The 16,214-nt window shown below is 41.9% G+C and overlaps 1 protein-coding gene across 1 annotated transcript; it reads right to left on the bottom strand.

Moving 5' to 3' along the window:
* Positions 1-5,249: 5,249 nt before the first annotated feature.
* LOC133249117 (keratin-associated protein 27-1) lies at positions 5,250-5,955 on the bottom strand. The gene has a single exon (XM_061419230.1). The coding sequence runs from the start codon at positions 5,940-5,942 to the stop codon at positions 5,337-5,339; it is 606 nt and encodes a 201-aa protein (XP_061275214.1). The 5' UTR covers positions 5,943-5,955; the 3' UTR covers positions 5,250-5,336.
* Positions 5,956-16,214: the final 10,259 nt, after the last annotated feature.

Here is a 16,214-nt window from a genome sequence, read left to right as displayed (position 1 = left end):
ACTTTCCTTCCAAGGAGTAAGCGTCTTTTAATTTCATGGCTTCAGTCACCATCTGCAGTGATTTTGGAGCCCCCAAAAATAAAGTCTGCCAATGTTTCCACTGTTTCCTCATCTATTTGCTATGAAGTGATGGAGCCAGATGCCATGATCTTGGTTTTCTGAATGTTGAGCTTTAAGCCAACTTTTTAACTCTCCTCTTTCACTTTCATTAAGAGCCTCTTTAGTTCTTCTTTGCGTTCTGCCATAAGGGTGGTGTCATCTGCAGATCTGAGGTTATTGATATTTCTCCCGGCAATCTTGATTCCAGCTTGTGCTTCCTCCAGCCCAGTATTTCTCAAGATGTACTCTGGATATAAGTTAAATAAGCAGAGTGACAATATACAGCCTTGACGTACTCCTTTTCCTATTTGGAACCAGTCTGTTGTTCCATGTCCAGTTCTAACTGTTGCTTCCTGACCTGCATACAGATTTCTCAAGAGGCAGGTCGGGTGATCTGGTATTCCCATCTCTTTCAGAATTTTCCAGTTTATTGTGATCCACACTCTCAAAGGCTTTGGCATAGTCAATAAAGCTGAAGTAGATGTTTTTCTGGAACTCTCTTGCTTTTTCTATGATCCAGTAGATGTTGGCAATTTGATCTCCGGTTCCTCTGCCTTTTCTACAACCAGCTTGAACATCTGGAAGTCACAGTTCATTAGGATCAAATTAATAAGAGATATTTTATGCCTCTTGGTGTAGGCATAGACAAGGAAATGTCCTTTAAATTCTCTAAGCATCTGCCCTCAATGCAGGAGACCCTGTTTCAGTTCCTGGGTCTAGAATATCCCCTTGAGAAGGGATAAGCTACCCACTCCAGTATTCTTGGTCTTTCCTGGTGGCTTAGATGGTAAAGAATCCACATGCAATGTGGGAGACCTGAGTTCAATCTCTGGATTGGGAATATCCCCTGGAGAAGTGCATGGCAACCTACTCTAGTATTCTTGCCTGGTAGGCTACAATCCATGGGGTTGCAAAAAGTTGGACAAGACTGAGCGACTAAGCACCGCACAGCACAGCTTCTAGGAAGAAAAAAAAACAAAACAAAACATGCTGTTAAGCTACCTACATTTTGAAAAAGGTAGGGTAAGTGACGTCAATACACAAATTCTAACAAAGGCTTTCTGTTCAGGCAAGAAGGAATTCCTTGAACTATGAAGAATGTTCTGTAGCATGTACCCACTGAATCATTTCTACAGTTTTTAAGAATACTACACAGACTGAGTCATGTTCCATACTACCTATGTCCATTGTGCTATCATGAATAGCTTTTCTTGATCACTAACCTAAAATTTAAATTCAGTACAGAGAAATCATGAAAATGTGGCTTAGATCCAAGAAGCAAATATCATGTAAAGTACCTGATGGTTTCTTGCATATTTTGACACAAACATTCCAAGGAGCCTTTAGTAGGCATGACACCATTTAGCTGTCACAATTATCCAATGAATTAGGTATTATCTGCATTTTACAATGAAGGAGGGAAAGTTATGACCAATCTCAACAGCATATTGAAAAGCAGAGACATTACTTTGTCAACAAAGGTCCGTCTTGTCAAGGCTATGGTTTTTCCAGTGGTCATGTATGGATGTGAGAGTTGGACTATAAAGAAAGCTAGGCACTGAAGAATGGATGTTTTTGATCTGTGGTGTTGGAGAAGACTCTTGAGAGTCCCTTGAACTGCAAGGAGATCCAACCAGTCCATCCTAAAGGAGATCAGTCCTGAATATTCATTGGAAGGACTGATGCTGAAGCTGAAACTCCAATACTTTGGCCACCTGATGCAAAGAGCTGACTCATTTGAAAAGAGTCAGGGATAAACTTTCCTGATGCTGGGAAAGATTGAGGGCAAGAGGAGAAGGGGACAGTAGAGGATGAGATGGTTGGATGGCATCACTGACCCAATGGACATGGGTTTGGGTGGACTCCAGGAGTTGGTGATGGACAGCGAGGCCTGGTGTGCTGTGGTTCATGGGGTCGCAAAGAGTTGGACACGACTGAGCAACTGAACTGAACTGAACAATGAAGGAACTGAATCTCAGAAATATTAACTTGTCCCAGGCACATAGTTAGGAAATGGCAGAATTTGTATTTGAACAAGTGACAGTATTACTCACTTTAGTCATGTTCCACTCTTTGTGACCACATGGACTATAGCCCACAAAGCTCCTCTGTCCATGAGATTTTGCAGGCAAGAATACTGGAGTGGGTAGCCATTCCCTTCTCCAGGGGATCTTTTTAACCCAGGGATTGAACCCAGGTCTCCTACATTGAAGGCAGATTCTTTACTATCTGAGCCACCATTTGAACTAGGTCTAGTGATAATCCAAGGCCAATTCCCACTACACTAAACTGAATATGGAGCATCTCTTCACATCCACACCAGGCTCCATTCCAGTACCAAGAGTCTGTAGCCCCTGAGTTCACAGAGTTTCTTTCTAGAAAGAGTTCCAATGTGCTTCGTACAGGGGTAGATTATATACTGGCTCCTTCTTCAGCTAACTTCTCCTTAGGAGAGTTATCATGCTCATCCCAGAAAGAATGTGTGGCCCAGAGTAGTTGAACCCTTCCCTATTTGAGTTACATTAGTGACAGTCTGCTCTACCGAGTTTCATTTATGTCCATATGATTGGCTGTGACTGGAATCCCTCGAAGCTACCATGAGGAAGAGGTCTCCTTATTGCTGTCAACACTGTGTTGCTGCCATCGCTGCTTCAGACAGAAGCTTTATGTCAATGTTTTTTTTTGCAACAGAAATACTCTGATGTGATCTCCATGTGCTCTGTTGCTATTAACAGAATCAAAGTGTTCATTCAGCTTCTTTCAGACCTGCATCACCTACCTCTCAGCTGTGCGGCTTTACAGAAGCACCCGTGTAAGTGGTGGTTTATGGATTTTAAATCTTCCTCTTTGGGATGACCTCTGGGTAACCTATTCACAGAGCTGACAGGTAAATCAACACTAGTTCTGTCATAGAGATATTTGTCAGACATACTTGCCAGCCCACTTCAACAAAGGGCAACACTTGGTTTTTAAGCTTGTCTGTTAGTGTAAGATACAGCTTGTGTCTTTCCAGATACAAAACAGGTTAATTTCTCAGTTTTGGATGAATAGCTTTCCTAATATGTCATAGGTTTCCGACTTTATCTACACATCCCTGTCTTCACCCTTCATATTGAGTCTCTGAGCTGGGGAATCATGTTGCTAAATTTTACTGAACATTTTCTATACACAAGGTCATGTGCTGACCACTTTCAAACTACTAACTTATTAGGTCTCACAATGGTCATACCATTATCCTCTCGGTTTTGGAGATGAATAAGTTGAAGTGGAGAATGGTTGAAAAACTTGCACATAGCACACAGCTGGGATTCACACATCCTTCACCAACACGGCTAAGGAAATCTGATTTCAGAATCCACCCTCGTAACCACTACTTTATGTTGCCCTGAAAATGAGAGATCCATTAAGACCATATCCACAGCTTCTTAATAGCCAAGCTGTTCTGAACAAAGTTAATGAGTCTTTACATATTTGAACCCTGTGGTTTCATCATCTTCATATTTAGCATGCACCTCCGCTTTGACTGATGGTTGGCTACCACCAATGTGCTCTCCTACTCTGATCCATACTATACATTGCGGTGCTGGAGAAGACTCTTGAGAGTCCCTTAGGCAGCAAAAAGATCAAATCAGTCAATCCTAAATGAAATCAACCCTGAATATTCATTGGAAGGACTGATGCTGAACTGAAGATTTGATACCTCAGCCACCTGATGACAAGAATTGAGTCATTGAAAACAATCCTGATTTTAGGAAAGATTGAGGGTAGGAGGCTAAAGGGGTGGCAGAGGATAAGATGGGTGGATGGCATCACTGACATGAATGGACATGAATCTGAGAAAACTCTGGGAGATAGTGAAAAACAGGGAAGCTTGTCAAGCTGCAGTTCATGGTGTCTGCACACAAAGAATCAGGTGCGACTAAGCAACTGAACAACAAAATCTGCTATACAAACAATGGTAAGGGATCATGCTCTCTTTTATGCTTCCAAATACTGAGTTGGCTTCCAGAAACTTTGTTTGTATTTTTCTATAACATCTTCCAGAAAAACCTGAGTGAAGTTTTTGGCCAACTTTTGGCCAACTATTTACACTTTTAATCCAATTGGGTGGAACGCGGGGGTAATTATAACCTAAAACCCATAAAAATGTGAAGTAAAAATAATAGTAACAATTGCTTGTGATGTAAATAAAGTAAATTTATTTACTACAAAGAATATTTTCCCAAATCACACACCCCAAAACACTTAAATAGTGAAAAGAGGAACCAGAATAGCAGAACTGTAGTGAATATGCTCAACCTGAACTTATCATATTCAAATGTCTCTGACTAGTCCATGGTTATGAAGTTTATAGAGGTGAAATTCAAAACTGTCTTGCACCTGTCAAACAATAGGTTCAAGGTAATAGTTAACTAAAAGAATGCTGTATTACAGTAAATAGAATAATGATGGACAGTGAGGAGACACAGATTTGACTTGTGGTTTGATGTTATTAACTATATGAGCAACCTCTGGTACAGTTGAAGCCAGCAGAGTTCACAGGACTAAATGGGTTTCAAGGCATCTTTAAACTCTAGTACTATATGTATTTCTGATATTAGTAGCCCATTACCTTTCTCTATTAAAGCATGTTATAACAAGCCAGATTCAATGATTAGTGTTTCCACTGATAATAATCAGTAGTCAAAGTGTAATGTGGAGTTTTTAAGCATTCATGTTAGTCCCTGGTAGCAATTCTTATTGCTCTATAACAAATAGTGTCCTAGTGACCTAAAATAGTTAGCATACTTTCCTATCCGCTTACCAACAGTATCTTTAGTCGCTCAGTTTTGTCCAACTCTTTTGCAACTCCATGGACTATAGCCTGCCAGGTCCCTCTGTCCATGGGATTTCCAGGCAAAAATACTGGAGTGAGTTTCCGTTTTCTTCTCCAGGGGGTCTTCCTGACCCAGGAATCAAACCCGAGGCTGCTGCCATGTCTCCTCCACTGCTGGCAGGTTCTTTACCACTGAACCACTGGAGAAGCCTAGCTTACCACCAGAAATGCTCAAAAAAGAAAAAAAAAGTAAAAAATTTTCTCTTTGGAGACAGTACAGGATAGTTCATTCACTCACAAACACAGGCAGAAATAGTTTGTGTTTAGAGAAAGAAAAGGTCCTATTTTTCAGGACTCAATTTATGAAACTTAAAATCTGAGTCTCTCTACACATTCTGCAGATTCTTCACTCACTAGGCAATTACAAACCACCAGTAACACAGCAAGTTGGCTCATAAGTGTTAGAAGAAGTTTCCAGGAGCTGTGACCCTGGTGTGACATAGACCAAAGAACTGCAGGAACTGGATTCAAGGCTCTGAGCTTGGCACTGGCTACAGTCACATTCCAGAGTCTGGCAACTCTTAGACACACAAGTCTTGGGTGCACATGACTTTGCCATGTTGCTCACAGGTTGGCAACTCTGGACTACAGAACACATTTGCTGGCTACTTCCTGACTGGCAAGGCTGAGAAACACACTCCAACACTGCCAAGGAACTTCTTGACTGGCATGCTGTGTTTTCACAGGGCCTGGAATTAGAACAAGTTGTTTGGACGACTCTGGAAAGACAGATGTTTTGCACACAGCTCTCCTCTGTGTGTAATTCCCGTTCACCTTCGGGTACTATGCAGCTGGTGGTTTCCCTGCAGGTTTCTGGAAAGCTGTCCAGGAGCCAGGTCCTGCTGTAGCAACTGCTGGGTAAAAAGAATCCATCTTCAAAGTTTATAACATTCGATTCATGTATGATGGCAGAGAGAGGTGGGACATTGTAGAAGTTCTTGAGTGAGTGGATAGGTCTCTGGGTCATATTGTGAAAATCCTTGATTGAGTTGGTCCCAGGAACCCAACATGCTGGTCTGAAGATCCAATTCATTACTGAGGAGGTTATATACTCTGAAAACTGGGTGTTGGCTTCTTTTCATGACTCTTGCTACTTCATTGCTTAAGCTTATTAGAAGGATAGCATCTCATTAACACTTTACTTACTTATATATGAGGACGATGTTTTATTAGCAAAGAAGCCGGTCCACTTTGAATCTTCATGTTAGCTTTCATGTTAGCCCCAAAGCTGACTCATCTGGGTGGGGCTTGTCAAATATGAGTCCCAACAGGTCACGAAGCTAACATTTTTTTTTCCCCCTTAGTCACCATGACTCTCTATATTGGTAAATGGACTATAAGTAATATATGTAGAAATAGCCAACTGAATAATGATTAATATTCAGCACTGGCATTTTGAGAAATGGCACCTAAGAAGAACTTGATAATATAATCAAAACATTTTTCAGTAAGAGGCTGATTTGATTGAAATTGCCCTCATTCTCCTTTGAACTCTTCACCCAAAGTACTGAATCTGACCATTTCTCTATAAACATCTTTCCCTTTGTCTGACATTTCATTCCCTTCATCTTACTGAAAGTGAAATTTAAATGTTAACTCTTTTTAAAGCTTTCCTCTGATTTTCCTGGACAGATGTTATTACTTATTCCTCTGAATTAGCAATGGATTCTGACACTTTCGTTGTTTTGATTATATTTTACACCAAGTAGTATATTTATTTATCTTTGTGCTTGATAATCTGCCTTGGTAAGAAACTTGTTTCAAGTATGATTTACTTTTTACTTTTTTTTTTTAACTCAGTGTTTAGTTTTTGATGGAAGAATGATCAGCTCCTACATTTATCATGCTATTATGCTGTACTTAGGGTAGTTTCATACTCATAGCCCGAGACCTAGCAACACTATTTCTCTAACATATTCTGTAATTTATTTAGTTCAGCTTATGACAGTGGAATGACAGAAGTATATTTTTAGACCAGCACTCGGGTCTACCTCTCTTGGTCTGAAGCAAACCAAGAGCACTCAGGAACTTTGAACAACCCTTATACAAGCTCCTCTGTAATATGTGATGGACCAAGGATATTATATACTTAAAAGGATACCTCTGAGTGTCCACATTCAGCTTGACAGGTTGTACACTCAATTTGTGTATAATGTTTTTGTAATACTGGCAAATTATTTATAATTTTGCATGAGCACTTTTTTGAGATGAAAGATCGCATTATGCCCTCCGCATGAACCCTACAACAAACCATTTAATGTTTATGCACATTTGTATTCATCATCACACAAAAGCTTCTCTTCTTCAAAGCAGTAAGTGGATTCTCATTGCTCTTAAAAATGAGACCCATTCTCCTACAGCACCATCTAAGACCTGGTTACTGCCTATTTTTTTTTTTTCCTCCAAATCTCATCACTTTCCTCTGCCCAAAATGCTCCCAAGTCTTTACCTAGTTCCTTGAGCATGCCAAGCCTTTCCTTGCTTCCGTATTTTGCACATTTAGTTATCTGCTTCATTCCTTCACTGCTCTCTCCCTTTCCATATACAGCTCCCTTCCTCATTTTTTGTGTCTCAACTTAAATGCTCCTCTTCTTTCCTTCATTTTCCAGTTGAAAAAAAATCACATTCTCAGAGAATCATTTTTTCCCCTTTACTTATCTCAGCTTATAATGATTTTGTTTCTTCATTATGTCTTTGTCATTAGACTCTAAGTTCCATAAAGGCAAGAAGTACATATCTTTCTCACTACTATATCCTTAACTCTAAACACCGTGCCTGGCTGGTACATAATAAGAGCTCCATCAATGTGTTTTGAAACATTAATGAGTAGAAGTTGCTAAGTAAAAATTCACTCAAATTATAGCTAAAAGTCTTAAGGTATACAGTTCTGAAACCAGAACATACCCAAGAATTGGCAAGGGCACAGGGGTTATAAAAAAGAAATAATAATAACCATGCCTACCTGAAAGGTAAATAAGTAAAATCAGTGAAATAAGAAGAAAATCATTAAGGAAGGCTTTTATTAGCTGAATCAATTATTTTAGAATAACATTTGATTGCCCATAGAAACAACACAGGCAAATGTTTTTGAAAGCTTTTACCAAGCAAAACCGCAGTACTTTTCCACTGTCAGCAGAGTCCTTTGCCAAATTCTGAGGGGCAGAGACAGGACACCATCCTGGCCAACATTCACACAATTGTCTCCAGCAGTTGACCTCTTTATTAACCTCACAATGTGTAGTAAATTAGTGCATACCCGTCCAGTTCCAAATCTCCACATGAAGACAGTGTCCGTGGTGAGTAGGTCTGTCATTTGTGAAGAAGGCTGCTCCGTGAGTGCTTTTCTCTTTGGGATGAGGCATTAACTTGAACATTCTGTGTAATTAAGTGTTGAATTAACAGGTGTTCCAGTATACAGTTTTGATTTTAACTGGTGCTGAGTTTATAGAGGGAGTGGCCTGGCATATTTTAACGTAATGACGTAGGTTAGGACAACTAGTCACCTTGGAATCATTTTCATTCAACTCACTGACAACTAAGCATTAGTACTGTAGGCACTTGAAACTGATAATTATGTAGTCTATTTCCTAGAATTCTTGAGAAATAAGTAGAATAATTACCTGATGGCTTATGGTGACTGGATTCTTTGCTACTAAAGGGTTGAACAGCAATTTACTGGTCTTGAAGTCTACACCACTGCAGATGCAGTGGCACCTCCTACCTACCAGAGGGTGGAATATCAACATCTGCAGTGGCTTGCTAAGTCACTTTAGTCGTGTCCAACTCTGCAACTCTGTGAACTGTAGCCTGTCAGGTTCCTCTGTCCATGGAATTTTCCAGGCAAGAATACAGGAGTGGGTTGCCGTTTCCTACTGAGATCATATATAATATGAAACCAGATTGCCTGCCACATTTTGAGTGATAAATGAGTGAAAGTATTTCTAATCAAATTAAAGATCATCATTCAGACCAAGATGTTGCTCTATGACAACATAAGTCTGGGGTTGCTACCATACTATAAAGTAAAATAAAAGTCTTTTTTGTGTTTTTGAGATTATGTTGTTTATGGCTGTAAAGGTCACACATTCTGAGATCATTTTAAGGTTTGGATTGTGTTTATCATTTTCATTAAATGTCTAGCCATTCTGTCTCCATCTCTCAAGAACTTAGCACATGGTTGCTGTAAGGTTGAGTACAAAAAAATATTGTTTTTTATATTGTTTTTATATTGATTATGTTGCTACATCAGACTTCTAATCACTGGTACAGCTGTATCAAGGTAAACAAAAATTACAAATGAAAGTCACCCTTCTGCATTTAGAAAAGGCAGAGGAACCAGAGATCAAATTGCCAACATCTGCTGGATCATAGAAAAAGCAACAGAATTCCAGCAAAAAATCTGCTTCTGTTTCATTGACTACATTAAAGCTTTTGACTGTGTGGATCACAACAAACTGTGGGAAATTCTTAAAGAGATGGGAATAATAGAATACCTTACCTGCCTCCTGAGAAATCTGTGTGCAGGTCAAGAAGCAACATTTAGAACCAGACATGGAACAACAGACTGGTTCCAAATTGGGAGAGGAGTACATCAAGGCTGCATATTGTCACCCTGCTTATTTAACTTATATGCAGAGTACATCATGCAAAATGCCAGGTTGGATGAAGCACAAGCTGGAATCAAGATTGCCAGGAGAAACAACAATAACCTCAGCTATGCAGATGACACCACCCTTATGGTAGAAAGTGAAAGGCCAGATGGTCAAGTGGTTGGTTGAGAGAACATACAGGGGTGGAGGAGGATGTGTGTGTGTGTGTGTGTGTGTGTGCGTGGGTGTGTATAAAGAGCATCTTGATTACAGTGAAGGAAGAGAGTGAAACTTAGCTTAAAACTTAAGATTCAAAAAGTAAAGAACTTGGCACCTGGTCCCATCACTTCGTGGCAAATAGATGGGGAAAAAGTGGAAACAATGAAAGACTTTATTTTCTTGGCCTCCAAAATCACTGTGGACAGTGACTGCAGCCATGAAATTAAGATGTTTGCTCCCTGTAAGAAAAGCTATGACAAACATAGACAGCCTTATTAAAAAGCAGAGGCATTACTTTGCCAACAAAGATCTGTATAGTCAAAGCTGTGATTTTTCCAGTAGTCATGTATGGATATGAGAGTTGGACTGTAAAGAAGGCTGAGTGCCAAAGAATTGATGCTTTCAAACTGTGGTGCTGAAGGCTCTTGAGAGTCCCTTAGACTGCAAGGAGATCAAACCACTCAATTCTAAAGGAAATCAACCCTGAATATTCATTGGAGGGACTGATGCTGAAGCTGAAGCTCCAATACTTTGGCGACCTGATTCTAAAAGCTGACTCATTGAAAAAGACCCTGATGTCAGGAAAGATTGAAGGCAGGAGGAGATGGAAATGACAGAGGATGAGATAGTTGTATGGCATTATTCACTCAGTGGACATAGTTTGAGCAGACTCCGAGAGATATTGAAGAACAGGGAAACCTGGTATGCTGCAGCTCAAGGGGTTACAAAGACTCAGGCACAACTTAGCCAACAAACACAAGATGCCATGCATGTAGGTGGAAATCCACAACTATAAATTAGTTCAGTTCAGTTCAGTTCAGTCACTCAGTTGTGTCCGACTCTTTGCGACCCCATGAATCACAGCACACCAGGCCTCCCTGTCCATCACCAACTCCCAGAGTTCCCTCAGGCTCATGTCCATTGAGTCAGTGATGCCATCCAGCCATCTCATCCTCTGTCGTCCCCTTCTCCTCCTGCCCCCAATCTCTCCCAGCATCAGAGTCTTTTCCAATGAGTCAGCTCTTCGCATGAGGTGGCCAAAGTACTGGAGTTTCAGCTTCAGCATCATTGCCTCAAAAGAAATCCCAGGGCTGATCTCCTTCAGAATGGACTGGTTGGATCTCCTTGATCCAAGGGACTCGCAAGAGTCTTCTCCAACACCACAGTTCAAAAGCATCAATTTTTTGGCACTCAGCCTTCTTCACAGTCCAACTCTCACATCCATAGATGACCACAGGAAAAACCATAGCCTTGACTAGATGGCAAAGTACTTTGTTGGCAAAGTAATGTCTCTGTTTTTGAATATGCTATCTAGGTTGGTCATAACTTTTCTTCCAAGGAGTAAGCGTCTTTTAATTTCATGGCTGCAGTCACCATCTGCAGTGATTTTGGAGCCCCCCAAAATAAAGTCTGACACTGTTTCCGTTGTTTCCCCATCTATTTGCCATGAAGTGATGGGACCGGATGCCATGATCTTCGTTTTCTGAATGTTGAGCTTTAAGCCAACTTTTTCACTCCCCACTTTCACTTTCATCAAGAGGCTTTTGAGTTCCTCTTCACTTTCTGCCATAAGGGTGATGTCATCTGCATATCTGAGGTTATTGATATTTCTCCTGGCAATCTTGATTCCAGCCTGTGTTTCTTCCAGTCCAGCGTTTCTCATGATGTACTCTGCATGTAAGTTAAATAAGCAGGGTGACAATATACAGCCTTGACATACTCCTTTTCCGATTTGGAACCAGTCTGTTGTTTCATGTCCAGTTCTAACTGTTGCTTCCTGACCTGCATACATTTTCTCAAGAGGCAGGTCAGGTGGTCTGGTATTCCCATCTCTTTCAGAATTTTCCACAGTTTATTGTGATCCACACAGTCAAAGGCTTTGGCATAGTCAATAAAGCAGAAATAGATGTTTTTCTGGAACTCTCTTGCTTTTCCCATGATCCAGCGGATGTTGGCAATTTGATCTCTGGTTCCTCTGCCTTTTCTAAAACCAGCTTGAACATCAGGAAGTTCACGGTTCACATATTGCTTAAGCCTGGCTTGGAGAATTTTGAGCATTACTTTACTAGCGTGTGAGATGAGTGCAATTGTGCGGTAGTTTGAGCATTCTTTGGCATTGCCTTTCTCTGGGATTGGAATGAAAACTGACCTTTTCCAGTCCTGTGGCCACTGCTGAGTTTTCCAACTTTGCTGGCATATTGAGTGCAGCACTTTCACAGCTTTCACTTTTCACTTCACATCTTTCAGAATTTGAAATAGCTCAACTGGAATTCCATCACCTCCACTAGCTTTGTTCCAAGCCTGGCTTGGAGAATTTTGAGCATTTCTTTACTAGCTTGTGAGATGAGTGCAATTGTGCGGTAGTTTGAGCATTCTTTGGCATTGCCTTTCTTTGGGATTGGAATGAAAACTGACCTTTTCCAGTCCTGTGGCCACTGCTGAGTTTTCCAAATTTGCTTGCATATCGAGTGCAGCACTTTCAAAGCTTTCACTTTTCACTTTCACATCTTTCAGGATTTGAAAGAGCTCAACTGGAATTCCATCACCTCCACTAGCTTTGTTCGTAGTGATGCTTTCTAAGGCCCACTTGACTTCACATTCCAGTATGCCTGGCTCTAGATGAGTGATTACACCATCGTGATTCTCTGGGTCGTGAAGATCTTTTTTGTACAGTTCTTCTGTGTATTCTTGCTACCTCTTCTTAATATCTTATGCTTCTGTTAGGTCCATACCATTTCTGTCCTTTATCGAGCCCATCTTTGCATGAATTGTTCCCTTGCTACATCCCTCTAATTTTCTTGAAGAGATCTCTAGTCTTTCCCATTCTGTTGTTTTCCTCTATTTCTTTGCATTGATCGCTGAGGAAGGCTTTCTTATCTCTTCTTGCTATTCTTTGGAACTCTGCATTCAGATGCTTATATCTTTCCTTTTCTCCTTTGCTTTTTGCTTCTCTTCTTTTCACAGCTGTTTGTAAGGCCTCCCTAGACAGCCATTTTGCTTTTTTGCATTCCTTTCCCATGGGGATGGTCTTGATCCCTGTCTCCTGCGCAATGTCACAAACCTCATTCCATAGTTCATCAGGCACTCTATCTATCAGATCTAGGCCCTTAAATCTATTTCTCACTTCCACTGTATAATCCTAAGGGATTTGATTTAGGTCATACCTGAATGGTCTAGTGGTTTTCCCTGCTTTCTTAAATTTCAGTCTGAATTTGGCAATAAGAAGTTCATGATCTGAGCCACAGTCAGCTCCTGGTCTTGTTTTTGTTGACTGTGTAGAGCTTCTCCATCTTTGGCTGCAAAGAATATAATCAATCTGATTTTGGTGTTGACTATCTGTGATGTCCATGTGTAGAGTCTTCTCTTGTGTTGTTGGAAGAGGGTGTTTGCTATGACCAGTGCATTCTCTTGGCAAAACTCTATTAGTCTTTGCCCTGCTTCATTCTGTATTCAAAGGCCAAATTTGCCTGTTACTCCAGGTGTTTCTTGACTTCCTACTTTTGCATTCCAGTCCCCTATAATGAAAAGGACATCTTTTTTGGATGCTAGTTCTAAAAGATCTTGTAGGTCTTCATAGAACCATTCAACTTCAGCTTCTTCAGTGTTACTGGTTGGGGCATAGACTTGGATTACTGTGATATTGAATGGTTTGCCTTGGAAAGGAAGAGAGATCATTCTGTGGTTTTTGAGATTGCATCCAAGTACTGCATTTCGGACTCTTTTGTTGACCATGATGGCTACTTCATTTCTTCTGAGGGATTCCTGCCTGCAGTATAGATATAATGGTCATCTGAGTTAAATTCACCCATTCCAGTCCATTTGAGTTCGCTGATTCCTAGAATGTCGACATTCACTCTTGCCATCTCCTGTTTGACCACTTCCAATTTGCCTTGATTCATGGACCTGACATTCCAGGTTCCTATGCAATATTTCTCCTTACAGCATTGGACCTTGCTTCTATCACCAGTCACATCCACAGCTGGGTATTGTTTTGTTTTGGCTCCATCCCTTCATTCTTTCTGGAGTTATTTCTCCACTGATCTCCAGTAGCATATTGGGCACCTACTGACCTGGGGAGTATCCTATCATTTTACCTTTTCATACTGTTCATGGGGTTCTCAAGGCAAGAATACTGAAGTGGTTTGCCATTCCCTTCTCCAGTGGACCACATTCTGTCAGATCTCTCCACCATGACCCACCCATCTTGGGTTGTCCCACAGGCATGGCTTAGTTTCATTGAGTTAGACAAGACTGTGGTCCTAGTGTGATTAGATTGACTAGTTTTCTGTGAGTATGGTTTCAGGGTGTCTGCCCTCTGATGCCCTCTTGCAACACCTACCATCTTACTTGGGTTTCTCTTACCTTGGGCGTGGGGTATCTCTTCACAGCTGCTGGAGCAGCAAAGTGCAGCTGCTGCTCCTTACCTTTGACGAGAGGTATCTCCTCACCGCCGCCCTTCCTGACCTTCAACGTGGGATAGCTTCTCTAGGCCCTCTTGTGGCCCACTAAGTGCGGCGGTGGCTGCAACCGATGCAGTAGTGCGGCCAAGAGGAGCTACCCCACTTCCGAGGTCAGGGGCAGAAGCTGGGAGGACCCCATGCCCAAAGCGCAGCGGCCAAGAGGGGCTACCCTGCATCCAAGGTCAGGGGCAGTGGCGGAGAGTGCCAGGCTGCAACGGCGCAGGAACGGCAGAGAAGAGCTACCAAGTCCGAGGTCAGGGGCAGCAGCTGAGAGGAGCTACCCCGCGTCTGAGGTCGGGGCAGCGGCTGGGCGGAGCCACCCCACGCCCGAGACCAGGGGCAGCAGCCGGGAGGACCAACCCCATGTCCAAGGAGCAGTGGCTGTGCAGGCGCAAGAGGGCCTAGAGAAGCTATAAATTAGCAGTTCTGTTATATTTGAGATAACAAAAACCTCAGATATGCAGATGACACCACCTTTAGGGCAGAAAGTGAAGAAGAACTAAAGAGCCTTTTGATGAAAGTGAAAGAGGAGAGTGAAAAAGTTGGCTTGAAGCTCAACATTCAGAAAACTAAGATCATTGGAGAAACAGTGGAAATAGTGGCTGACTTTATTTTTGAGGTCTCCAAAATCACTGTAAATGGTGATTTCAGCCATGAAATTAAAAGACACTTACTCCTTGGAAGAAAAGTTATGACCAATCTAGACAGTGTATTAAAAAGCAGAGACATTACTTTGTCAACAAAGGTCCATCTAGTCAAGGCTATGGTTTTTCCAGTAGTCATGTATGGATGTGAGAGCCGGACTATAAAGAAAGCTGAGCACCAAAGAATTGATGCTTTTGAACTGTGGTGATGGAGAAGACTCTTGACAGTCCCTTGGACAGCAAGGAGATCCAACCAGTCCATCCTAAAGGAGATCAGTGCTGGGTGTTCATTGGAAGGACTGATGTTGAAGCTGAAACTTGATGCGAAGAGCTGACTCATTTGAAAAGATCCTGATGCTGGGAGGGATTGGGGGCAGGAGGAGAAGGGGACGACAGAGGTTGAGATGGTTGGATGGCATCACCGACTCAATGGACTTGAGTTTGGGTAAACTCTAGAAGTTGGTGGTGAACAGTGGGGCCTGGGGTGCTGCGGTTCATGGGGTGGCAAAGCGTCGGACATGACTGAGCAACTGAACTGAACTGGACTGCAAGTAAATAAAAAGTTTGCTTCTCTGGACAGAAACAGATGAAGAAAGAAATAAAGTGTTAGTTGCTCAGTCATGGCCGACTCTTTGTGACCTCTTGGACTGCAGCTCAACAAGCTCCTCTGTCCATGGGATTGGAGTGGGTTGCCATTTCCTTCTCCAGGGGATCTTTCCCACCATGGGATCAAACCCGGGTCTCCTGCACTACAGGCAGATTCTTTACTGACTGAGTCAGGGCTTCCCTTGTATGCATGAATCCACCTCAGAAGAGTGTGTTAAGGAGAATGATCTGCTTCCTTTACATATTGTTATTGTTGAGTTGCTAAGCTGTGCCCAGCTCCTTTAGATATCACTTTCTGCAAACTAAGTCAAGTACCATGTAAACCTCCTCAGGCAATGAAATGGACATGGTAAAATTTTAGGCTCTGGAATATTCAAAATTATGACACGAATATGGGACTTCCCTCGTGGCTCAGACGGTAAAGTATCTGCCTACAGTGTGGGAGACCTGGGTTCGATCCCTGGGTCAGGAAGATCCTCTGGAGAAGGAAATGGCAACCCACTCCAGTACTCTTGCCTGGAAAATCCCATGGACAGAGGAGCATTGTAGGCTGCAGTCCATGAGGTTGCTAGGCGTCAGACATGACTGGGAGACTTCACTTTCACTTTTCACTTTCATGCATTGGAGAAGGCAATGGCACCCTACTCCAGTACTCTTGCCTGGAAAATCCCATGGATGGAGGAGCCTGGTAGGCAGCAGTCCATGGGGTCACTAAGAGTTG

The sequence above is a fragment of the Bos javanicus genome, chromosome 1 (assembly GCF_032452875.1).
Source record: "Bos javanicus breed banteng chromosome 1, ARS-OSU_banteng_1.0, whole genome shotgun sequence".
Classification (NCBI taxonomy): domain Eukaryota; kingdom Metazoa; phylum Chordata; class Mammalia; order Artiodactyla; family Bovidae; genus Bos; species Bos javanicus.
The sequence above is the reverse complement of the archived record's forward strand: the minus strand, read 5'-3'. Positions and strand labels throughout refer to the sequence as shown.

Bases quoted from the DNA above. Each gene is read 5' to 3' on its own strand.
- LOC133249117 (XM_061419230.1), bottom strand. From the start codon at position 5,942: ATGACCCAGAGACCTATCCACTCACTCAAGAACTTCTACAATGTCCCA.